Below are 26912 nucleotides of genomic sequence, written 5' to 3' on the forward strand. Positions count from 1 at the left end.
TAGAAATTTGTGTCAAGAAGGATTTCAGTGTATCAGTTTTTACTTTATTGGACTGCTGTAATACAGGGAGCAGCTGAGGCTACACACTTAGGCTAATGGGCCATGAGCTCACTTTGTCCCAGTGCTTTACCTCTCTGCTGCAGACCTTAATAAATCTGCCCTATGTAATTCAGCCAATTCCTTCATACAGTAGACTCTTGGATTTCATGGGGTCTACAGACTGATCTAGATTGCCCTAAATTTAATCATTTCTTACATTAGTCAGAAATGCGATTATTCTGATTGTAAATCACTGCTTAGTTAGGGACACTGGCTTTACTCAAGTAGTTTTCATCCTTGAGCTGCACATTGGAATCGTCTGAGGAGTTCATTTAAATGATTATCTTTCTGAAGTAATACTGATGCCCAAGCCCACTCTAGACCAATTGTATCAGAATCTCTGGGAGTGGGATCTAGGCATTTGTGTAGATTCAAACCCTGGCTCTTCCTTGGGAAAGCTACTTAACTTGTCTTTGTCTCAGTTTCCTCATCTGTACGATGAAGGTGATAAAGTTCTCATATGGTTATAGTGAGAACTAGATGAATAAATATATGTAAAACACTTAGAATGGCCTGGCCCGTCCATAAATACTCAATAAATATTCGTTATTATTATTATTTTGAAGGGTTATCATGAGAACAAAATGACTAAAAGTGTTCAATAAGTATTAAACAGATGAATAAAAGAATTTTGTAAACACTAATGTGCTATTCAAATGTAAAATATTTGCAATATTTTATATTGCATATGGTATATAGGTCTGAATATTACAGAAATTTAAAGTGTATTTTAAACTTTACATTGCTATAATACCAAGCACAACATGTGTGCTTAATTCAAATTTTAAAATTGACTTGGGTGCGCCTGGGTGGCTCAGTTGGTTAAGCGACTGCCTTCGGCTCAGGTCATGATCCTGGAGTCCCTGGATCGAGTCCCACATCGGGCTCCCTGCTCGGCAGGGAGTCTGCTTCTCCCTCTGACCCTCCCCCCTCTCATGTGCTCTCTCTCTCATTCTCTCTCTCTGAAATAAATAAATAAAATCTTTAAAAAAAATTTTTTAAAAATTGATTTGGTTGCATTTTAAAAGATTATAACCACAAGAAATAATTCTGTAGTGACTATTGAAAATCTCTTGACAATACAGTGGAATGGGAACTTTTTGGAAATAGTTTTATCTAGGTAGTGAGATTGTGGAGGATAGAGTACTGGCCTAATTCATTTCTGTGTCTCCTGAGTGTTGCCCAGTGACTGGGCCATATTAGGAACTTGATAAATAAAAGGAAGAAATTAGGAGGTGAGGGCAGAAGGGGTGTACCTTTCTTAGTTTAATTTATGAACCCAGAGGAAAATACTATGGGATATGTTTTTAAGGACATACATTATCTACTTTTTATTAATTTTGGTTTTGAACATTTCACCTTTCTGTGTGATTCAGTTGTTTCATCTTTAATATTAATATTAGCATACAAATTAGTATAACTGTTCAGTGTGATTTTTAAAATTCAAATGCATTTTTTAAAAGTTTAACTTTCAGTACAATGGTGGAGAAGAGAACAGAGAGCTGGAAGGGCGGGTTGGTTTAGATTAATTCTGTTGATTTCATCAATACAACAGTACTACGGAAGCTGGGGTGGTGGGAGTTGCCGATCCTTATCAATCAAATAATTAGCTTCTAATATTCACTGAGTGCCTGCTCTGTATCAGAAACTACAGTCAGTGCTGGGTGGACAGGCAAAGCAAGCAGGAGCTACGGCCCCTGGCCGCACATAGTGGATAGAGCCGGGCAACAGTTCTGTTCCACGGCCTCAAACTTACCACTGAGTTCTGCTGGTTTCCCTGAAGGCCTGTGCAAAAAAATGTCAGTGAATTCTGTCAATTCCAAGACCAATGCCAGAAAAAGCATTCCAAGTCCATCCTCCATTCTTCATGACATAATGTGTGTACTTGTCTTTTAAAGTTTTATCTTGAAAATGGTATTTTACTGATTTTTTCAGTGAAGAATCTTCCAAAATAGCACAAAGAATAAACAACCAAGTTGATTACTATATAAACACCATCTTGCCAGACCAAGGCAGTTTTTGCTGATGTCTTCATTCAGGCTTGTTACCTGTGATTTGGCTGCTAAATACATTTGTGTCTCCACTCTTCACTCCCTTCAGTGAATTCTATACCTTGTGGCCTGATTAGTTTTTCTGAGCAAGTGTTTACATATACACATAAAGACAATTGAGCCCCATCATAGTCCTTCTGGAGAAACACATTTTCACATCCAGTTTCAACTACTTCTATTTGTTGCTTTAGAATGGAGACCTAAGCTTGTTGCAGCCCTTTCAGTTGGCTAGGAAAAATTGATTTTGACAGAAATGAAGGAGCTATACACAGCAGCTTGTAGAAGGCACTAAATCCTCCTCACTATTTGAATTAATGTTAGAGTTTATAGGCTTAGCTTCTTTCTTTAATTAACAATCATCCTTTCTTAATCACCATTACTAATTAACTGACTTCCCAATAGTTTACAAAGAAATCATAGAATTAACATTAAAGATCATCTGGTACAAACCCCGACTTTGAAAATGGAAACACAGGTCAAAAAAGTTGCAATAACCAGCCCTGTAGGGGAAAAAAAAGGGGGGGGATAAAAACAAGGCTAGGCCCCAAATGTTGACAAGACCAAAAGTCCTTCTCTACCTACTTTCCAAATCCACCATCTGTAGTCATTCTTTCTCTGTGTCCTTAATATTCTGCACCATCCCTGAAACATACTATAAAAATCCAGTTTGTGTTAAAAGTAGGTTTAACAAAGAGAAGGACCTGAAAAGGTTTAGCAACGAAGGCTCGCTGCTGGGGTTCTGCTCCAGTTACTTGACAGCAGCACCTGAGTTCGGTATAGTTGGCTTTTGGAAGGGAGGGGAGGTTGGTCAGGCCAGAACTCTTCATGTTGCTTGGTTTTAGGTTCACAGGAAAGCCAGCCGTCAAGCGGATGTTTTGATGTACCCATGAACTGCAGCTAAGCCATTCAGGGCCTTCTTAAAATAAAGCTCTGCTGGGTTTTCTCAGTACAGCCTTCTAAAAGTTGACACAGCAAGAATTGCTTCTCACCAGGTTCTATTTTTAAATCCCAGTCAAAAAAAAAAAATTTTTTTTAACCTCAAGATTGAGTTTCTGAGACATCTTTGGTGAGTCTTGCCATCTTGCTAGAAAGATTGCTTAGTGCTTATACACTGTCAACTCAACCTGTTAGAAGAGGGAAGGAAGGAGAGGAGGGAGGGAGAGAGGAAGAGGGGCAGAAAGAAGGATGAGACGGAGGGAGAGAAAGATAACAGCTAATAATAGCCAATATTTACTGAGTGTATTAAATGTGTCAAGCACTGTTCTCAGCACTTTATATGTATTAATTAAATTTTTTCCCTCAACAACTCAAGGAGAAGGTTTCTGTTATTATTCTCAAATGAGAAAACTTAGGCATAGAAAGGTGATATAACTTGCTCAAAGCTATATAGCTAGTACATGGTAGAGGTGACTTTAACCCAAGCAATCTGACCTCAGGGACTGACCTCTTAACCTCTTCACCATATGTCTTTGAGTTGGATGTTTGTCTAAAAAAAGCACTAAAGGGCTGTCAACTTTTCTTAAATTGTTGCTTTTTCTACTTAATCAAACATGCATTTTTGCATTATATCATCCCAGCTGTCAGTCACATGGAAATATGCTGGAGGCAGGGGGCTGAGCTGAAAAGAATCCAATCTTTTGGATTGGTCAGAAAATATTATGTTCTAATTGTGCTCTGCTACTTATAGATTGTATGACTTTGGACATGACCCTGAAAAAAAAAGTCCTGAACCTTTAGAACTTTCCATTTCCTCACTTGAAAGCTAAGAAACATATAAACAAACTTATGGTATTATGAGAATTAAATGAGATAGCATATGTAAAGTCTTAATTCTAATGAATAGCAAACCATCCTCCCCTAGGTAAATTTACCATAACAAATTGAAATTCCAATGAGTCATTATCATTTATTGTTGCATGAAGTTGTATGTATACAGAAAAAACGTTCTGAGATTGTTCCTCTGAGTGCTAGCTGTTACGATCATTATTCTTACTCGGTATCGATATGTGCATGTACTGTGTTGGGATCCATGTGCAAAGACAGATAAATTAATACATTAATATTCCTCTGCTAATGAACTAGTTTTTCCAGAAATTCTTACCTCCCTTAACTGCCAGAATCTGGCTCATCTTGTATGTCCATACCCAGCCACAGCTTACCAGCATTGCCCCTGAACATCAGGTAGTTGAAGAACTCTGCGGGAGGCACCAGCAAGTCTGACTCGTGCTTTCATCCTATGGGACTTCTTTTTAGCCGTTTAGTGCTGAATTTTCCTGCATCTGCAAGTAGGGCTCAGAAGCCCATTGCCTTGTGTACAATCACAATGAGATTGAGGTGGGGCAGAAAGGCCCCAGAGAGACAGCAATCAAGATGTAGATGGGTCATCCAAATGGTGCATCTTTCTGAAGGAAGTTGGTGGAGAGGGGCTCCAGGTCTGAAGCCAACAGGACCAACACTAGGAAAACAGAGATAATGGGGTTTAAAGCTAAGGTTGGATGATCTTGCCTAGATTCTCAAGGCTTATTATGTGGCTCCAGTAGCCTGAGATGGGGATAGGGAAGAAGCCATGAAACGGGATGTTGTCCAGCAGCCACTCAATGCTGTTTTAGACCAGTCCTGGTAAGCAGAAAAGAGATATATTGATTTATCTGGTCACCTCTAAATTTGAATGCTAAGTTGAGGTGTAGGTCAACAGCATATATAGAATGACCTCTGGCTTCTGACTTGGAAACTGTTCTGTTGTTCAGGCCTGCAATTGTTCTAAAGCTTTTTTTGTATGTCATTCATCTATTTCTATCTTATTGACTGAGCCCTTTCATATTTGACCTAAGAGTTGGGTGAAACCCAAGCTACTCTGGCCTTGTGCAGGGTTACACTGCTATGCTAAGTACAAAAAAATAATAATAACAGGACCTAATATATACAAAGCACTATTCCACATGCCGTAGCTGGGAGAAGTCAAAATCTTTGACCGAATTCAAAATACCCAGCCCTTGTTTCTAATGTACAAGAGCAGAAGAGCATAGTCTATGCTGATGATAACCAAAAAAAGAGCACAGGAACATAAGGTCAACAGACCTGAATTTGATCCTGTGTTCCAGCACTTTCTAGATGGACAAAGCACTTTTTATCTCTCATATCCATTTCCTCAGCTTTAAAAAAGAGATTAATACCTACCTTCATGGAATGGCCAAAGAAAAGTAAAGGCTATAAGCTATGTCTAAGTACTTGTAAACCCTAAAATTATAATCATTAAATATAATTCAGGTGTATATTAAGTAACACACAATGAAATTTGTCATAAGACTAATTGGATAATTTTTGATGTGATCTGTTATGGAATTTTCCACCAGAATCAAAAAGAGATAAATTGGCTTTGTTTATCATTCAGAGAGAGAAGGAAAATAAAAACTAATTTTCCTAGGGCAGAGTGTTCTACCACCTCAGAACAAATTTATAGTCTTTCTAATATAACAGTGGTTTTCAAACTTTTGTCTCAGAGATCCTCTGTGTTCTTAAAAAATATTTAGGACACCAAAGAGTTTTTGTTTATGTGGATTATGTCCACATTTGGCATTTACTGTGCTAGAAAAGAAAACTAAAAAAATTTTTAACTATATACTTATTAATCCTTTAGAAACAGCAATAAAACATATTACATGCTAACAGCAATAACATTTTTTGTAAAAACTGTTTTCAAAACAAGTAGAAATTTTAGTGAGAAATGTAGCATTATTTTACATTTTTGCAAGTCCTTTTGATGGAATAGCATAATAGAAAATGGAATTCTCATACCTGCTTCTACATCTAATCTGTTGCAATTTTTTTCTTTTTGGTTGAAGTATTAGACGAAAAATCTGTCTTCATAAAAATACACAGTTGGGAAAGGAAGGAATATTTTCAAAGCCTTTTCAAATACTTATGGCTATTCTTTGGTTCTATACCAAAACTGAACAGGTGATATTTCTTAAAGTTTAGTAGCGGTGTAGAATCTGAAGTGATATCAATGAACTTTGTGCATTTTTTACATTACTATCTATTGGTTTTCCTTACATTTTGAATGGATCTTTAACTCATGCATAGTTTTGATAACTTGCCATACATTGGCCATTTGGAAAATATTGGCTCACTGAGTTCTTCATATCTTCAAATGTTGCCATGCTTCATTATACATTATCAAAAAATACTTCATTAATATCACTGATCTCATCAGAAACATCTTTATCTATTGAGAAATTACCAAGCTGACAGTGGCAGATGTGTTTTTCTAAACTCTAGCTTTTGCTGAAAGTTTTCATTTTGGCAACAAATATTGTTGGTTGTTTTCCTTGAAATGAAAATCTCTCTTCATTTTTTTTCAAGAAAAAAAAAATGCCGGATTCCTAAGTTTGTGCAAGCATAGTTTGTCCATCATTTTTAAGTAAAAACAATATTACAGTTATTTTTATGTGGCCAGTCCTGTTCCCAACTAGTTCCTTGTGGTGCCGCCACCTTGACTCATGCTAAGGTGCTAATGGTTTTACCCACTGCTGCTGCTGTTGCACCATCGATACAAACAATACAAAAAAGAATAAATAGCGTCTTGGTGCTATTAGAAAATAGTTTTGACTTCACAGACCTCCTGAAAGATTTTGGAAACCATTAGGGTTCTACGGACGATACGTACGTGTTATTTTCTCTTAGGTGTTAAATGCATTCTTCATTCTAATGGTTTCCAGGATTTCTTAAACTTCCTTAACAAAAACTGTTAATATGGGGACGCCTGGGTGGCTCAGTCGGTTAAGCGTCTGCCTTTGGCTCAGGTCATGGTCCCAGGGTCCTGGGATCCAGCCCCGCATCGGGCTCCCTGCTCCGCGGGGAGCCTGCTTCTCCCTCTGCCTCTGTCTCTCTCTCTCTCTGTCTCTCATGAATAAATAAATAAAATCTTTAAAAAAAAACAACTGTTAATATGAGGTGGATTTGGTTGTGTGTTAAGGTGAAAAGATATTCACAATATACTGTTGAGTAAAAAGAGTAGTTTAGTATTTGTACTACAATCACATTTATGTCATAAAAATACATATGTATATATGAACATGAACATTATACATACATTTATATACGTGTAGGTGTATAAACTGTTTTGGAATGGCATCAACTAGAGAGAGTCAGAGGTGTTAGAATTAATGGGAGTAATTAATCTTTTTTTTTTTTTTGCCACAAAGCGGAAGTATTTCGTTAAATATCGACTGAGCACCAACAATGTGATAGGCCCACTTTTCTGCACTTTCAAAATAATTTTTTTAGCATTTCTTCTAAGGAGAAGATGTTGCTTTTATAATTTTGAAAAGCTTTTTCCATTTGAGACACCATACTATCCATGGCAATTTAGCTGTTCCTTACTAAAGCCTTGCTTCTTTTCCCTTTAAAACCCCAACACTCACTTACCCAGGACAGTTTTACAAGAGTGCAAGAGCTATGTGTTGTTCTTTTTTTAAGATTGCAGGAATTTTTAAAGACTCTTTATTAAGGTGTATATCTACTTCCAAAGATATATTAAAGTAATTTAGCATCAGTCATTCTTCTGTCTCTCAGTAATATATTATCAATATATTATTCACTTTGGGGCATTAATCTGAGATTGCAAGAAGAGTCTTCTTAGAGTGCTCTCAGTCAAGTTGATATGAGTGAGCTTCATGCTCTTCATCACTGAAATTTCTCTGCTCTCTGTTGTTCAAGAAGTCTTCCTCATTGTCTTTAAAATTTTGTGATTACTTCCATAATAGAAGCACCTGAGATTTGAGGTTTGATTCCTAAAGAGGAAAAAAAGGAAAAATGCAAAGATTAAAATTGGAAAAAGACTTTCGGTCGTCCTCTATACTCACTGAGATGCTGTAGGTCTGCAGAAAGAAGTTCAGTCTGTAGCCCTGAAGTTAGCTTACCTGTAGCTGAACATCTTCAATATTTTTCATGTAACACGTAATTATTTTTGAATATCAATACAAAATAATGTCTCATTAAGTAACAAGAATCCCCAGACTTTGAGCAAGAAGATAAATATTGTGGTTGATTCTGCCTTACTCTACCTTACCTTACTCCAGCTTTCCTCTATTATAAAATTTTATCCTCTGACAAGTTAAAAACAAGTGAAATGCAATGGAAGCAACTGTTTTTTTTTAAACCAAGCTCTAAATATGCCATTTCAATTCTTTTAAAAACACATTAGGCTTGATGATATTCCAAATACACTTGAGTAAGTATACATCTTTTCAATATTTTATTATTCCCCGGGTGGTTGGTTCAGTTCTTAGGTTTGCATCAAGATGTCAAAAATTACAATAAGTCCTTTTAGATGTTCTGCAGCACTGAACAATTTCACATTGTATTTTTTTAAACAGACTCTCTTTGTTTTTGTCCAATAACAAGAAACAACAAGAAAAGTTTAGATATTGCTTTAGGACTTTGCAAAATGCAAAAATACGTATCCTTTGCTGAGTGCAAAATGTTTTCCTATCTCAGTCAAAGTATATTATATCTGTCTCTAGCTATCAATCCATCTCTCTATCTCTCAAAAGTTTTTTTCTTTGGGCTTCATTGAATTTTTCCTAAAATGATTTTACATATTACCAAGTTACATGAGTGCCTAGAGTGTGTCAGTTATCGGCCCATTTGCTGCTCATTTCATTCCTGACTAGAGAAAATATGGATGTTTGTGTTACTTACTTACAGTAGCCAGTATTGAAGAAGTTATCTCATGGTACAGAGTGTGATGAATTAGCATGTCTTAATAAATGGGGGTGTGGTCGGCTATTTCGACTTATGTTTAAACAGGCTCCATGACTGTCACCCACCAACCACTTCAATAGCCCCCAGTTGCTCTCCTTGTCTGCTGTCTTCTTTCCTCCAATACATTTCTCACCCTGTAACCAGGGTGGGCTTCCTAAAGCACAGATTTGGTCATGTCAGTCTCCTGCTTAAAACCCTGCAATGGCTGCGCATTGCCTTTAACATAAAGATGTGATTTTTAAGACTCCGTCTTCCTCTCCAGCCTCATCCAGCATCACTCCCCCAAGCCCAAATCTTCTCTAGCCCCACTAGCCCCCTCTCAGATGTTAGAAGGCCCTGCCATCTCTTTGGTCTTACCTCTTCTGTACTTCCCTCCTCATCACTCTTCTACGTGCCTGTTCCCCAGGCCCACACACATACACCAGCCCTTGTCTTCCATCCGGATGGCTTCTACAATGTTTTGTAAAGTACAAAATGCATGAAATGTTTAAGGCACAAGAATAAAATGAATATACTTCATACTCATGCTGTGGAAAAATAAAACCATATTCAAGAAGCTTCCTGTATCCCCTATCTGATCACCAAATAAGAGACTTTTTATAATTGTTCTTTTTTGAAGACCATTTCTTTCTTATCAGCTGATAAAGTCATACAGAATTTCCTATAAGAATCACTAAAGTGCCAAGATACCGTGTGTATTCAAATGCATTTGTGCTTATTTTTTCCAGTAATGGAAATATCAAATTTGGTGAAAATGTCAGAAGTCATCCACCACCTATTACTTTTTTTGTAATGGTAACACATAACCATACTGACTGAATCTAGCTTCCCTAGTGCTAAAACCATGCATCAATATGAAGCAACCATTGTTCCAAACTAATGTAATTTTGCCTAAACAAATTCAAGTACTTGAATGTCCAACATTGCCACATAATCTACTATGCATCTTCTCAAACTAATTTTGCGTTCATGACCCAAATAGATACTTTCTAGCCATTAAACCCCTTTTCACTTGAGCCAAGGATTCACAGAATATTTGAGCTCAGGTGTTTGGTCACAATGCTTTATGTAAATGAAATTATTTAAAGTTTGCCTTCAATTGTAAGCTGTTGTATTTCCCCCCTAATTAGGAGTAACACTTTCTGTATCAACCAAGGTGTTAGTTGTTGTTTGTCATAAAGTAGTGTATGCAGTTGGCTATGTCCTTTAGACTCTGCTGTTTTAATCTTTTCACTTTTTATGTCCAGCGGATAAACGAGCTATCTGTGGCCCCAGATCTTTCTTGTCCCTGTGACTTAGAAGAGCTCCCTCAACAAGTAGTTACCCAGAAGCGTTTATCCATGAAGAAGATGGATAGGAACCCCAGACCTGCCCACCCTCTAGGGATTGCCATGTCTTATTTGTAATGTTGTCATCAGTGAATTTATAAGCCACTGGAGAAAAGAGATGAATTAAAGAAGCCACACGGAGATTGATAGAGAGATGATGAGAATTGTGGTGTTGATTTAGGATTCCTAAGGTTATCAAGGCCCCGTGGGAGAGCCCAGAGGTGAGGGTAATGGCTATGCCTCCAGGAAATGTTGCTGTTTTCAGGAACAGAAGGGATTTATTCTAAACTGCCCTGTCTGTCATGTCTGTGTGTAGATCCACATGAGAAAAAAAATCCTCAAAATTAAATTTGAGCTGTAACAGAAAAGCTGGTTCTAAGTCAATCAGTCCCATAGATGTAGCTCACTGGGAAACAATTTTAACTTTTTGCATGGATTTTATGGCCAAAGCACAAACTTTGGGCTGACTCTTCTTGGAAACAAAACTTCATAAACAAATTTTCCGTGAACATGTGTCAAAGTGTCAAAACAATGTGCACATTTAGAGAACGTATGACAACAGAGGCATAACACTGGGGGACAGAAAGCTTATAGAAGCAACTAGGTTTTTTTTTTCTTTATTTTTATTAAAATAAAAAGATTGCTGTTTTCTTTCACAAAGACATAAAATCATCATGCTCTGATCAGTTGTTATGAAAGAAGTCAGTGGCAGGTGTAGGCCAGGTGCACTGACCAGCAGTGAGAGAGAAAAGGAGCCACTGGAGAGGCCAATGAGAAGCACAGCTGTGTTTGAGATTGGATAACACCGTTCCATCCCCATCCACTGGGGCCAACTCATATAAAAAGAGGAAATCATGTCAACGGGGATCAGAAGCAGAACATCAAGTAATAGTTTCAGTTTTAGATTATTTCTTTTTTTTCTCAAGTGGCAAGATATTGAATACATAATTTGCCCTTTTATTTGTTTTCTTTGGGTGGGGGAAGAAGGGAGATAGGTAAACTTTTTAAAGTGATAGTAGTATTCATTTGCCAATCAGGGATCCAAACTAATGTCAGTTTGCTCAGATTCTTTACCTATCTTAGACCAGCAACCACTCCGGTCGTACTGTTCCTGTGACCGGTAAAAATGTCAACTGGGACTGCTTGTTAGTTTCACCTTGCTTTGGAAATAGCACCAAGACTACATAATGTCAAGAAATCTAGTAGATTAAAACATATCATTTTTCAGGCATTGTCTTCAGTGGACAGAAAACAATTTTTTTAAGATTTTATTTATTTATTTGACAGAGAGAGCAAGAGAGAGCAAGCAGGGGGAGGGGCAGAGAGAAAAACAGGCTCCCCACTGAGCAGGGAGCCCGATGTGGGGCTCGATCCCAGGACCCAGAGATCGTGACCTGAGCTTAAGGCAGACACTTAACCGACTGAGCCACCCAGGCGCTCTAGAAAACAATTTTTGTGTATCAGTCATTGCATACTACATACCACTACATATATACCTTTAAAAACCAAGTCTAGAAAATGCAAAAAAATATTTTTGTAGAGATAAGAATTTCAAAATGAAAGAATTGTAATTTTCCTGTGAAGAAGGACATCATGTTTTGTTTGTTTTTTCTTTGAATGTGGTTTTGTTTGGTTTGGGGACTGAGGGCGGCGTTTAAGAAGAGTTTACTTATTGTGCTCAAAGTAATGGGGAACATTGCTGAATCCAACATAACTGAAATTTCAAGTTTAATCTTTGTTTTCTGCCTACTTAATCTCAATAAACCACCCACGCACTGTTCCTCAAACCATATGTAACCTTTCTGAGAAGGAGTTAGCCTTCCTAGGCCTGTTGAGGCTTGCTACTTTTGTTGCATGTTCCAGAGGTGAAGGCTTACTATGTAGCCCAGAGTAAAGGAACTTGTTTGCAGAAAACATTGATGATCAAAGGATATGAAATTGAGGACCTGATGATTAATATCAACTGGAACTGCCTATCATACCATAGATTTGTCCCTTCAAAAAGTTGAGTTGTTTGATCACTTGCTTTTGACAGAACTATAAAAACCCCAGCCCTTTGATCAGAAATCCTCTTCCCTAATCCTGGTGATAGGACCTATCACTAGCACTTCAGGCTAGAAATGGAGTTCACTGATTTGCTTTTCAAATGAAAGCAACAAAATTCACTGTAGGGGAATAACAAATCCTGAACTTTTAGTGTTCTTATTTTGGAAGCTTACTGAACCAATGGTTTTGCTTTCCTGAGTTTTAAAAGTAAATTAAATCAAAGAAACCTTGGTGGAAAGACAGTGTAGAAATGTAATAGTACGTACTATACTTTCAAAATGTATCACAGCAGATAGACCCAAAACAGCAAGTATAATAAAATGTTAGTGGTAGAATCTAGGTAGGAAGCATGCAGGTGCTCACAGTAAAATTCCTTTAACTTTGCTGTGTGTTTGAAACTCTGCAAAATATTGCAAAGATATATAAGAAGACATATACCTGATACTGAATTTGTATACTGAAGAAAATGTCATTGCATAGTGACGTAAGACTGAGTAGCTCAATAATTATTTATGTTGAATTTTCATCTTTGGAAAACTTGGAGAATAGAAAGTACTTTTAAGAAGCTTTATGAACTCTTCAGGTTGTTTTCTACAGAAGACAGCTATGCTAAAGATGGAAAGACAGTAAGGAGGGACTTTGAGGCTATAGGGAAAATTATATTGTGTGCCACTGCCATTTTATTATCCAACTAGTAACTGGAATGTCTATTTTCCCAATTAGATTTGACTTAAAATTTAAAAATCACTAAATATTTGGACATATGCATATGACTTAAAATATGGCTTAAAATGCATCAACATATTTGTTGTCCTTGTATTTTTTTTTTTCACCCAGCAATATACATTTAGAGCTGAGTTTGATTGCCATAGGTGATGTTTGCCCAAACCTGGCCCAAAGCTAAAAAATTGTATCCTGTGCCTATTTTGTTTTACCATATGTGTGTTTTGCCATACCATAACAGTGTTTTACCATATATGTTTTATCATACCACACTGGGGGTGGGGGCAGGGGGACACAACTGTAAATGGCTTTTTAAAAGAAAAAAAAATAGTTCTTGAAAAATGCCAGACTTAACAAGCCCCTCTGCAAATGATTCTCTGTAATGATGACATTTTTCCTTTAGAAAGTTGGTTTCCTCTGTATATAGAAGAAAAATAAAAGATCTAAAAATTATCTATTAATTGCAAAAGTCTGTCCAGGTTTATGTCCTAAGCAGAGGGCAACTCTCTGGAGCGCTTATTCCAGGCCTTTGGGAAGAAACGCCTCCTTCTTCCTCATTTCCTGTTTTCTCTTTTCCTTGTTTCTTTGGCTCCCACAGCAGTGGTGTTTTGGCTATGCTGATACTGTGGATCTTTTTTTTTTTTTTTTTTAAGATTTTATATATTCATTTGACAGAGAGAGGCACAGCGAGAGAGGGAACACAAGCAGGGGGAGTGGGAGAGGGAGAAGCAGGCTTCCCGCCGAGCAGGGAGTCCGATGTGGGGCTTGATCCCAGGATCCTGGGATCATGACCTGAGCCGAAGGCAGACACTAACGACTGAGCCACCCAGGCGCCCCACTGTGGATCTTTAAAAAGAAAAAAAAAAGGGGACATGGGACCCACATGATGTCAACGAACTGAGAAGCTTAATATTATAAAGGCGAGCCAAGAGGAAAGAGGCATATTAAGTGCAATAAACAAAACATTCACTTCTCCGTACTACCACGCTTGCCACAAGGGACAGAAGCAATAACTGTAGTAGCATGAATCTTCACATTTTTTTAAAAACAAGTTTTTATTCCTCCAGAAACATAATAAAGGAAGGGTAAAGCCCTGACCCAGTCGTTTTTCTGCAAAGGAGACTTATATGAGTCTTTTCTATGGCAATTTTATGGATCTCTCAAGCAATCACACTTCGTTTATTTTCTTTTTTATTATGAAAGAAATTCATTCTTATTTCAAAGAGTACTCCCAAGTTTAAAGAGAACACATAGATCATGCATAATTCCATTTCCCAGAGAAAAGGACTTTTAATATTGGGTACGTATCCTTACAGATTTTTCTTCTAAAAACATATGTCATATAATTGTAAATTTTCAAAGAGAAGCATGCAGTTTTTCTCCAAAAGTCCTTTGTTCTCACTTTCTTGCCTAATGAATTCTACCCCCTCATTCTTTGGCATCTCCAGTTTCGCTTTCTTCACTAGTTGCCTCTTGAACTATAAACATACTCAAGACCTTTACACAAGGGAGGCGGGAAACTACAATTTTCCCAGTATTCTTCCCCTCTGTTTTTTCTCATCCCACTCTCACCTCCCTCCCACCTGTGGGAGAACGCTTAGCAGGAGATCTACCATCTTAATACTTATTTTTCCCTCTTTCTCTTTTCATTCAAGCTTTTGTAAGGGAAAAGAAGTCCTTTCTCAGTATCTTTACTCCCTTATGACCAGTGTAGTCACGAAGTTACTCTAATTTTGGTTCCAGGAAGTCTCTTCCTAAGGTCCTTGATGGCTGCCAGCATGCCCAACACAGTGGAAGTTTGCAGGGTGCCTCCTTACTTAACCTTTCATCAGCACTTGACACTGTCTAGAGCTCTTTTTTTCTTTGACTGCGTCCTCCTGGTTCTCCTCTTACACGTACGACCACTCCTCTTCAGCCTCCTTCACTGGGTTCTTTTCTTTGGCCCATTCTTTAAAAGTAACAATTCTCCAGGATGCTGGCCTTAGTCCTTATCTCTTTTGTTTTCTTTTTTAATGAGCTCATCCACTCCTGCAATTTTAGTTATCCCCAGAAATCTATATGTCCTGCCCTTCTCTCTCTTCTGAGATACAGACCTATATAATCGAATGACCAGCTGGATCTTTCCACACAGATGAACTTTCCAAAGACACCACAAACTCAGCACATTATCTTTTCAGCACATCATCTCTTTTCCCAATTCCCCTCCCTCTCATCAAGACCCTATTCAGTTGGTGGCAACACCATTTAATAGCTGTAGTAGTGTAAATAACAGCAGAGGGCTTTTTAAAATAATGCATACTTGATGACTGAAAGATGTAATATTTACATTCATCTTGACATCTGTAGTCAATCACAAATTACTTCGGGGGCTAATTCATACTATTACCTCTAAAAACGGACTGCTAGAGAATCTGATAACTAGAAGTCCATTGGTGACTGTGAATACAATTAGAGTAACTTGCAAACTGATTGTAATTGCCTTAAAAGTGAAGAAAAGGAAGGAGCTGTTGCTAGTGAGCATGGACCACTCTTTCAAGTTTGACAGTGAAGAGATAAGAGAAATTAAATGAATGTCTTTAGGGGAAAGGAGATGTGAGGAAGTCATCTTTTAGAACAAGGAAAAATAAGCAATTTTGCAGGCTGGGGGAAGAAGGTGGTGGAGAAGACAGGGTGGAAGATAGGGAAGATAAGAAGATAGAAATTGAATACTGACAACCATGGAAAAAAGAGTTGGGAAGTCTTTGTTTCTTTTGTCTCTGTTATATATATATTCTTTGTGTAATATTTGTTTTACTAAATTAAGGTCTACTATTTATCATTAAATAAATAATAGTAAAAATATTTTTAAAGTATTTATATGTAATTTTTGGGGGTTTTATTTAAATTCCAGTTAGTTAACATACAGTGTAATAATATTAGTTTCAGGTGTACAATTTAGTGATTCAGCACTCCCATACAGCATCTGGTGCTCATGACAAGTGCACTCCTTAATCCCATCACCTATTAACCCGTCCCCTACCCCCTTCCCCTCTGGTAACCATCAGTTTGTTCTCTATAGTTAAGAGTCTGTTTCTTGGTTTGTCTCTCTCTCTTTTTCTTCCCCATGTTCATTTGTTTTGTTTCTTAAATTCCACATGTGAGTGAAATCGCATGGTATTTGTCTTTCTCTGACTTATTTCACTCGGCAAAATATTCTCTAGCTCCATCCACATCATTGCAAATGGCAAGATTTCATTCCTTTTTATGACTGAATAATATTCCATTGTGTATATATATATACCACATCTTCTCTATCCATTCAACAGCTGATGGACATTTGGGCTGTCCAAAATTTAGCTATTGTTGATAATGCTGCTATAAACCTCAGGGTGTATATAGCACTTCGAATCAGTATTTTTGTATCCTTTGGGTAAATACCTAGTAGTGCAATTGCTGGATCATAGGATAGTTCTATTTTTAACTTTCTGAGGAACCTCCATACTATTTTCCACAGTGGCTGCACCAGTTTGCATTTTTATACATAATCTTTAACCTCTACATTTATTTACATTATTATTCTGTAGTTAGGCAAAAATTGCAACTGAGGCTATTTTGTGCAATTAACTAAATAATGTGTTTCTTTTCCTTTTCAAAATTTCCTTCATATTTTCCATTCCTAATAAGTATGAAGAATCTGTTTAATTTGACCTATATACAACTAGTGTCTCTCAATTCAAACTCTTACTTTTTTTTTTTTAAAGATTTTATTTATTTATTTGAGACAGAGAGAATGAGAGACAGAGAGCATGAGAGGGAAGAGGGTCAGAGGGAGAAGCAGACTCCCCGCCGAGCAGGGAGCCGGATGCGGGACTCGATCCCGGGACTCCAGGATCATGACCTGAGCCGAAGGCAGTCACTTAACCAACTGAGCCACCCAGGCGCCCTCAAACTCTTACTTTTTAATAAACTCCTATTCTAAAATGAACATGGGGGCTTCATTTTTCAGGTCCTTATCTCATCAGATTGTTTTGTCTTGTTTTGTTTTCTGTTATTTTGTTTTGTTGTTACTTACTCACAAAATTTTCTTATATAATGCATTCCAAATCTATGGCAATGTATTGTTTTCCTATACAATGTCTAATTCTTATGGTTTGTTTAATTCAAGTGAGTAAACCCACCTCACTGTTCTACTTTTGTGGAGGAGGGAATGAAGGGGTGAAGTGGAAGGTAAATAAGGCTGAGGAAAGATGGTGGAATGTCTGCAGAGAGGAAAGGTTACCAGTTAGACTCAATATTCTTAAGAAAACTATAGGTCTGAATCAGTGGTATTAAAAAAAAAGTTGTATCAGCACTAACAAAGAACTAGAGAGGTCTCCTTGCAGTTACTCAGAAAGGATTCAGAAAGCTGTGGGGAAGATGGAAGATGCTGTATTTGAGGTTTGGCATTGGACACTTCTGAGCTGAAAGCTTCTTATAAGGAGTGAGGTATTCTCGGCAAAGAACTGTTTTCTTTCTCTCTTTCCTCGCTTCTCCCACTTCCAAGTGCTCACCATTTTAGCTCCACTGCATCAATGCTCTTTTCAGCGGCACACAGGTGAGCAGTGCGCAGAATCGACTATCAGCAGGCAGCATGCTAAGGCTGAGGTGGGGAGGGCCTGACCTTACGGCCTCAGTTGAAATCCTCGGCTCCACTGTCGGCCAGGGGAGGTGGGAGGGGCACAGGAAGTGACTACCCTCTCGCTTCTCCTCCCACAGAAGCCCTGCCTCCTTCACGCTTGGACAGTGGAGAGGTTAGCTTTCTCTCTCCTTCTAGTTCAGTCCTTTGGCTAATGGGAAAGACCACGCAGGAACTATGGAGTTGCTTTCTGTGCTTGACAAAAGTGCATAGATAGAAGACAGGGATTCCTGGCTGGGAGGAGGGAGGAGAGCTGAAGATCTCTGCCTGGGCTGGCTGAGCTAAGCAGTCAAAGTGGGAAGCTGAGTGCTTGAAAGAGGATTGTGCTCGCACTAGAAATAAGCAGTAAGTGAGCGAATAACCATTATGGCTTAGAAAAGGATTAATCCCCCAGGGGTTATGGGGTGAACTAGAAAATATTGCTTAACTCTAGAGTAAAACTATATGGCTTCTGACTCTGTACAGTTGTGTGCTGTTTGGAGACTGGGGCTTAAATACAAAATCAGAGCTCTAAATGCCTCCTCCCACTCTTGGAAAATGCCAACTTCTACTTAGAGTAGTTGTGGTTATAATCTCCTTCCCTGACCTAGCCTCTTCCCAGGAAAACATACTCCTAAATCAGATAAGGAGTTGGGATTAAATTGGAAAGGTGGAATTTGGTAGTGGTAGAACTGCAGTCTTGAATTATGTTTGGTGAATGCAGACATTGTTATATCAGTTAGCAGTGATTTTTCATCACTTAGAAAGAAATTCTGGGGTGGTGCATTAAAAAGGGAAAATTGAGAGCTTTTATGGCAAAGAGGCTGAATAGTTCATATCCGTAGGATGAAATATAAAAATGTATGTAATTAATAATAGATGGGGTGTTTTCAACAGCATTAAACTAGAACAGTAGTCAGGGAACCTAGAAGTGCTAGGATAAAAATAAGTTAGAAAGGAAGAAATTTTACTTCCAATGGTTTTTTATGCTAGCCAAAAATCTCACAATGTTTACAAAGTCAAGACAATGATTCAGGGATACCTCGGTTATTGTCATACATTATAAATACTGTTGCTGGGCAAGATCTGTGGTTCTTTGGTCAGCAAGTTCTGGCAATGAAACCACTGCCACTGGTGCAAAGAATTCTGGGATGTCTGACAGTGAAATGGATGGAAGGACCCACATTCCATCTCTACTTAATGTCCTTTTGTCCAGAAATCGGGTCATGCAAATGAGCTACTTGGTACGTATACAGATCAATATTTGGAAAGGCATTTCTAAATGTTTTGCATTAGAGGGTCTCTGGACAGTATCTTATGGCAACCCGTAGTAGACTAAGAGGATACAAAAACAAAGTGATAGGAAGGAAGTCAACTTGATTGAAACCAACCCTGTTCTTTTTGTTTTCCATCAATCCTGAAATGGAACCTCAAATGAGGAGAAAAATAATAATAGAGAGAAATACTGCGGACGTCTGTTCTGTTCTAAGTGGCTAAATTCATTAATATATGAATTAGAATTCAGATTTTATTTATGCATCCTAATACTTGAAGATTCAGAAATCTCTTTATTACAGGAAAAAAAATAAAAAAAAAATAGGAGGTATGTTTATTGGGGAGGAAGGGGAAAAAATAGACAAGAATTGTGTCCCTCAGGGTAAAGAAGACTTACATCAAGTTCACTGAAGGATATAGTTCTTCCCTCAATGAGATGGGTATCCTAATATGGCATAATGGATGCAAACAAATATTTCTTAGTCCCCTTAATTCTCGTTGATGTAGTTAATACCTAAAGCAAGGGTTGTGTTTGTTTTTTGGTTTTTGTTTTTTTTTAATAATAATAACCTTGGACTACAGCTAAGTATGTAGTGGATTTTATTTTCCTTTTCTTGCTGGTCCTCTACAGAGGTACTATGATTTCTGAAATTATGAAGAAGGAATCTGTCATTTCTGTCATTCCTATCAGCCAGCACATTGGGAGAAAGAAAAAAAAAAAAAGACTCAGAAGTATTATCTTTCTCCTGTAGCACAACAGTGAAATGGTTAAAATGATCTATGACCTTTTCTAACTTTACAATTTTTGCTATGAGGAAGGTAGATGGGGATAGGTCATGGGGCGGGGGTGGGGGGTGGAGACAAAATGTCAGTAGAGTGCATTTTTTAAAAATGGTCTGTATTCTTCCAACTTTTCAAACTACCTAATTTTGAAAATTATTTTACTCATCTTTTAAAAATGATTTGAGTTGTTTTTTCCAGTGTTAGTTTTCATCGGATTTATAAGCAAATGTAGAAAATCTGAAGATTCATTATCTGAGTTGTATAATGCTTGTCTTATTCTTTAAAATATAAAATGGATTAAAATAAACATTTAATAGTTGAAGTCTTAAGTATACTATAATTACTAAATGCAGTTTCAGTCTTGAAGAAAAATGGGCTGGGACTCTTAAGGGAATTGTCTATCTCTCTCAAAGTATTAAAGAATCTGTTTTGAAACTACAAAATTGAAAAAAAGCATAACAATATTCAGAAAAGGATTAAAGGTATAATTTGGATAGGAGAGGCTAAGCAGAAATACTTGATGAGTTCATTATAAGCCCATAATTTAACAACAAAAATTTTGCTGTTGTCCGTGAGAGACTGACATAGAGAATGATGTATTATGACTAGTGAACAAGGCTAAGTAAAGACTTTAATCTTTAAAAAGTATTAAGTGGGAGTTAACCTTATTAATGGAAAGAAACTAAATGATCATTTAAAATTATTCTTTCACAAGAAAAGTAAAGAAAAAGGATATGGAAAACTAAGCAGTGATGAAGACCTCGAAATAATTGTTGATCACAAGCAGGTAAGTGAACCCTTCCATACATTTTCTACTGTCGCACTGTAGACCTTTTTTTTTTTTAAGATTTTATTTATTTATTTGACAGAGAGAGACATAGCCAGAGCAGCAACACAAGCAAGGGGAGTGGGAGAGGGGGAAGCAGGCTTCCCGCAGAGCAGGGAGCCCGATGTGGGACTCGATCCCAGGACCCTGGGATCATGACCTGAACCGAAGGGAGACGCTTAATGACTGAGCCACCCAGGCGCCCACACTGTAGACCTTTGACAGCTGAAGCCCTTTGAGTGTTCAGCCGTGCCCTGGTGGCTGCATTATTAGCCTGTCCAGCGGAGGCCTGCATAACGAGATAGATTTTGAGAGTCACTAAGCCTCCCTATATGATCCCTCAGACCCACTGACTTCTGCATGCTGTCAACATGCATGTTCTGTATGTAAGAACGATGAAAAATAAAGCAGAACAAGATCAGAGAACTTTTGGAAAACTACATTCCCCAGTGAAAAATGAATCAATACAGTGATAATTTGGTTAGAAAAAAATTTAAATAAGAATCAAAAAGTAAGTTATTTTGAAAATGAGAAAGCTACCGTTAGTGTTAAACAATGAGTATGCTTTAAGGGGAGGTGGGTAAAAGACTAAAAAAACTGAGAAGCTAAAAACATATATATTGCCCAATTTACTTTATCAGAATATCTGCAATAAATTTAAAGACTATTTTAAAAATATAAAAAGAAGAAGCTACTTAATACTCTTTAATACTGCCTGTAATTTGAGAAACAGCTAGCTTGGATTTTATATGGGCCCATAAGGTGAAATGAAAACTGCTTAATAGACCATAAACAATGATATCAGGTAATGGAAGGTATCCAACTAATGCCACTGAATTGGCATTGGCCCTCAATGTCTTTGTTAATTATCAAGGAGACAAGATAACTGCACACCTATTTAAGGTGTAAGTGGCACCGATTCTGAGGGTGATGTAAGCTCAGGTAGAGACTGAGAAATAATTCAAAGGAGTCTGCGTCGATGAAGAGGTTAGAAAGAAAGCAGTCAGCAAGTTGCAGAAAGGCAAGTGGAATTTGAACAATCTCGTAATTGTTTTGCATCGTGACGATTGCATTAAAGGAGCCATTGTGTTTATTTCTGAAAAAAAAAGAAAAAAGAAAAATGACCATCAGAAGAGAGCAATCAGAAAAAAGAGGAGTTAGAGACTTGCTTCTTAGGTCTAGAATAACTGAGGGTAACTGAAGTGGTCTTCTGGGGGAGAACTCACCAAACAAAACACCTCCCCAGAGGTAGAAAATAGGTTGTCTTACAGTATCCACTCAAACTGCCTTTGAATTCTTTTTACTTGCCTTATCTTCACTCTCCTGCTCCTGAGTAAATTGGGGGGCGGGGGGCAGAGGTTGGCGAGGAATTTGGCCCTGTATTTCTGCTTAACGCCAAATTGTCAGTTTGGTTAATGAGATCAGTGGAGCTAGAGCTCAAGTGCTCTGCTGGGCTCTTAGCTATCATTTTAACTATGCCAGATTAATTACTTGGGGCACAAATCTCCATCTCCCACAGATCCTATCCCTAGACTGGCATTCTCAATCAAGGACGGGACCCACCCAGTGAATGAACTAGTAAAATACAATTGAGTATATTATGAGAACACACATACCTATCCATTTCTCTATTAAAAGGAAAAGTAAGTTATTTTTTTTATTTCTTCCTTAATCATGTAGAAGTTAAACGTTTATTCTTTTTTGCACTTTCTTAGTATCATCCTACCCTCAAAGGCTGCTTGCTTTTTTTTTTTTTTTTTTTTGCCTAAAGCTTTTTTTGTTTGTTTTAACTAAGTTTTGGGATAGAGAAAACCATAAAAGTATACGTTGAGATCTTTGGAATGGAAAGCCCAAGGGAGTCATTGTTCTTTTTCTCTCATGGTAGCTTGCACAACATTTATGTTGTTGTCCCCAAACACATTTTATTAACTGCTAAGAGAACCAACTTTCCTTCTGTTTCAGAAAGTAATGCTTTTCTTACCTGGATCAAAGGAGGGAGGATTTGACTTGCCCAGTCATTGTTTGCCTCTGTAGTTAATCATGTTTCCCCCAGTGTCACTGCACCAGTTGGCAGTGACCGAGCTTTGCTGAGTCATTCATGTCAAAACACATTTTAAAAGACGAGTCATTATGAATATGAGTTGGCTTTCGCATTTGCTGTTGGCAGTAAGACTAGTCCTTCCTTTTGGGGAAGGTTTACCTGCTGATGATGTGATCAAATCCTAGGTTGAAACAATGACAGTGTTGATACCTCGAAGTAAAATATTTAGGATAAGACTCTAATTAGTCTTGATAATACTACAAAAAATTCTTTGTACGCTTAAGAGAGCGTCATTAAAAGTGTGTATGTGTTTATGTGTGTAAAACACATTCGTTTACTATTGCTTCATTTCATAGATATTATATATTTGGGGAGGAATCTTTATGTTCAGTTTATTCTTTCCGTATCTTTTTAGAAACATGGTAGATATTTGTTAGTCAATCTTCATATAATTGCAAATAGCTTTTTCAGTAAGTGCTGCCAAAAGAAAATCTAGAGAAGATAAATAAAATAGTTGGAGTGCTGTGCTGGGCAGAAGTCTACTAATCTCATTAAATCTGTCATTCAGAAACTGTCGTTCTACAAATGCTGTGCAAGCTATATGCTGTTTTATCAGTCGTGTGACTTGCAAGACTTGTACTCCCACAGAAAGCTCACAGTTTTGCTTATATAAGCAAACTAATAACAGAAGCAGCACAGAGTATGTGGATTTTGTTCTCCCTGGCCGCTCCATTCAAGGGGGTTAAAGGTGATTTCTATGTTATTTCTACCTGAGAAAAAGTGATTTTGGAAATGTGTAAGGTTTTATTCTTCAAAGGCAATATTGTGCTTCTCTCTTTGTCAAATGTTATTTGCAAAATTTATTTGAAATTCATATGAAAATGTTCACAGAATTCTCTAGACAGAATTCACCTGTCCTAAAGTAACAGGTGCCAGGTATAATCACACATATACACACCCATATATAGTCATTTAAATATAGATGTATGACATTGGCATTGGAGTCCATATTTTCCACCAGAAATCCCTAGAGTTTTCAAACTTCAAGCATAGGAAAGCTATCAAAGGAAGCATATTAGATTAAAATCTTAATGCCTCTAAACCCCAGATGTTTGACACAAATATATATATATTTCATTATTTATAGAATATGTTATATAATTATACAATTATTACATATAATTATAACAAATGTATGTAATTAATAAATTGTGTGTTTGGCTTTCCAGAACAAATATTAAAAGAGAAATTTTAAATATATATTTCAGATCATTTTTATTATTCATTAAAATGTTCTTTCCTGATTGGAGGGAGGGGTGGATATTGTTTAGGAATAGATTTCATGTACAAATGAATTTCCTTTTGAAGTTACTGAGATTTTAAGGATGGGAGTCAGGGAGTAGATGGTCAAGTACCTTGAGTAAGGGATTAAAAATATTTTCTACTTTAAATAATAAATTCATTCTATTTTAAATTACTATTTTTAATTAGAATAGAGTCAACTTAGTATCAAGTTATGATATGCTGGACCAAGATGACCTTTCTTCTAAAATGTTTTCAAATTCCAAGTTAGCTTAATGGATGTATGTTAACAAAGGGTAACACAAAATTATGGAATATTATAATTAGATCAAGGATACGCTCACAGGTTCAAACATTTCAAAAGTGGTTTTAACAGTATGTCATGAATCCAGTTGGTTATAGGACACAGAGTTGCAGCTGCATATCCTTCAGTGCAGTAAGGTGGGGAAATGTCAAATGTCAGCCAGTTACAAGGGGAACAAGTGTACAGAGATCAGAGCAGTGGTTCTCAAATCCTAGCAGCCTCAGAATCCCCTGGAGGGCTTGTTAGAACATAGGTTAAGGGCGGGGGGGCCACCCCCAGAATTTCTGATTCTATAGGTCAGGGGTAGGGCCCGAGAATTTGCATTTCTAAGTCCTTAGCTCCCACTGCTGGTCCGAGGTCACATTTTGAGAACCACTGGGTTAAAGGAAACAATTGTTGTAGTTCTGAAGGGAAAAAAATATACCTGACTTGTGATAAATTCGACATTCTTCAACCAAGCATTACCTGGAAATCTAAAAACTGGAATTCATAGACATCCAACAAAATGTTTGAAAACAAGAAAACCACAGCCATTTATACCCAGTGGTGCCTTTTAAGATCCAGATTTGTAGTTTGACTAAATTCTACTCAGTGCCCTTGTGATCTTGAATCAGTCTGAGGTATTTCTTTTTGTAAAATAATATTCTGCTCTTACCATCTCCTAGAGTTTTTCCTGAGAGGATAAAATCTGTAAAAGTACTTTATAAACTGTAAATCATTATGCCATTTTTAATTAGCGAGTCCTAACCACTGTATTGGTCTGTTATGCCCACCATATGAACTATCATAGACTGGATGGCTTAAACAACAGACATTTCTCATAGTTCTGGAGGCTGGGAGGTCCAAGATCAAGGTGCTGGTATGGCCGGTTTCTGATGAAAGCTCTCATCTGGGCTTGTAGATGGCCAGCTTCTCACTGTGTTCTCATATGCAAGGAGAAAGAGCTCTGGAGTCACTTCCTCTTATTAGGGCTCTACCCTTACTGACTCATTTAACCTTTACCACCTTCTTGCAGGCCCTATCTCCAAATACAGTCACACTGGGGGTTAAGGCTTCAACATATGAATTTGTGGGGAAGGGACACAAACATTCAGTCCCTACTACCCCACAATCACAATTTAGCAAAGAGGAATATTGAGGTCTAGAAAGGTGAATCGAGTTGCCCTGAGTCCTGGTTAGGTACAGAGAGAGCCCTGGAAGCCAGCCTTCCCTCCTGACATTCGGTCCAGTGCTCCTTCTATGATTCCACATAGCTCCCTACAGTTGCCCATTAGTGGTCATCCCATAGGTGGGTCTTCAGCTGTTTTGCTCCAGTGTTCTAATTATATAAAATAATCATATGCTGGAAGTATCCTAATTGGCCGCTATGTATTTATTGAACCCCCACAGGGATAACCTTTTCCATAAACACTCCTTAACTGTTTACTTCCCTCTTGGCCCCTGTGGCTCTGTTAGGAGAGGAATGGCTTCAAAGTAAATGTATACAGAATTAGAGCTAAAAGGTTGTTAACATCCAGTTCCTCTTCCCTTCCCTACAAAGCCTCCTCAGGGAGGAGGCATGAAAAGCACCAAGGAGAGAAACAACACATGCCTTTCTTAAGCCCAACACCTTTCTGAGAGTGTCCTTTTAAATTCATAGAAGGCTGAACAGAAAGCAATGGAAACTAGAATTTCTGTGATTTTTCTCTAAAGGAAAAGAAGAAACCAAGTATAGCCACCCCCTTGTGTTTTCAATAACACAGAGGCATTTGAGTGGGATAGCAATTCTATCCTAGTGGCCATTGTGGGAATGAATCCTAAAGAGGAAGATACGGGCCGTCATGAAATGAAAATGGAAGAATGAGAAAAACAGATGAGCGCGAAAGGATACTCGACTTCCCTCTGGTATTATCAGATAGTGTGGTCATATCACCATCTAAGCAGACGACATGAGTCTTGGACTCATAAATAGTAAAGGGATGGGAATGTTATGTGTCACTGCTTTGTACTCAGCACCATCTGGCCAGTGCTTTCTTTGCCATATCAATATAGTGACTTAAATTTAAATATAATTCGGATCCTATTTACCTCTGAGGGGATTTATAAAGCATGAGACCCTGTCTCTTGGTATCATGTATAATACTCTCCTGGAGTATCTTCTTAGTGACAGTATTGGTCAGCAAGAACAGAAACCCCTCTAGAGTTACAGAAGAGAGACCATCTGGTCAGCCTGGAGATTCCGAAGCAGAATACTCCAAGACACTGAAAGGATGAAGCAGTTGCAGTTGCCCTCATTCCTCTCAGAGCAGACATAGGCTTATTAGCGTTTTCCCTGGGCAAGACTGATAGATGAGAAATGATTCAATGAAAATAAGACATACTTACTTGTGATGAGAGAGACCGAAGCCATTCAAATCTGCTGTCTCTCTGAAATCAGCATTGTAGTAAACAAAAGATTCACTACTGTGGTCCAAGCAGTGCTGTCTCAGCTGCAAAGCGATTTATCATCATAAATACTGTACAAGGAAGGGGACAAGTTTTTCCCCTAGGTTGAGTAGAAAAATTACTGCAATAGGGGCATGCTCACCCTGTGTTTTATTGCTAAATATTTCCTAATTTTGTCAAGCAATATAAAAATAGTTCTGAGTTACTGGTAATTTGGCGGGGGTGGAGGAAGCACGACAAGGGGAATATCTTTATCTTTTCCTTGTAAACTCACGATGGTGAGTTTATCTGTGTTTGTTTAACTTCATGCAT

General features: G+C 37.7%; 1 protein-coding gene across 5 annotated transcripts in view; it reads left to right on the forward strand.

Annotated features, from left to right (window-relative positions):
- PEX5L (peroxisomal biogenesis factor 5 like) overlaps nt 1-26912 on the forward strand; it is a 218511-nt gene that overhangs the window by 37713 nt on the left and 153886 nt on the right. For 3 of the 5 annotated variants that reach the window (XM_045903323.1, XM_045903322.1, XM_045903324.1), the window contains exons 1-2: nt 18715-18889; nt 20419-20490. The exons of 1 other annotated variant lie outside the window; for it this stretch is intronic. In XM_045903323.1, coding sequence (XP_045759279.1) covers nt 18797-18889; nt 20419-20490 — 165 coding nt within the window. In that variant the 5' untranslated portion in view covers nt 18715-18796. Of the gene's footprint in view, nt 1-18714; nt 18890-20418; nt 20491-26912 lie in introns of those variants that run through there. One more of the 5 variants, XM_045903319.2, reaches the window with a different exon arrangement.

This window comes from Mirounga angustirostris, unplaced genomic scaffold, assembly GCF_029215605.1.
Source record: "Mirounga angustirostris isolate CCGP_5_RB_7025 unplaced genomic scaffold, mMirAng1.0.hap1 SCAF_1, whole genome shotgun sequence".
NCBI classification, from domain to species: domain Eukaryota; kingdom Metazoa; phylum Chordata; class Mammalia; order Carnivora; family Phocidae; genus Mirounga; species Mirounga angustirostris.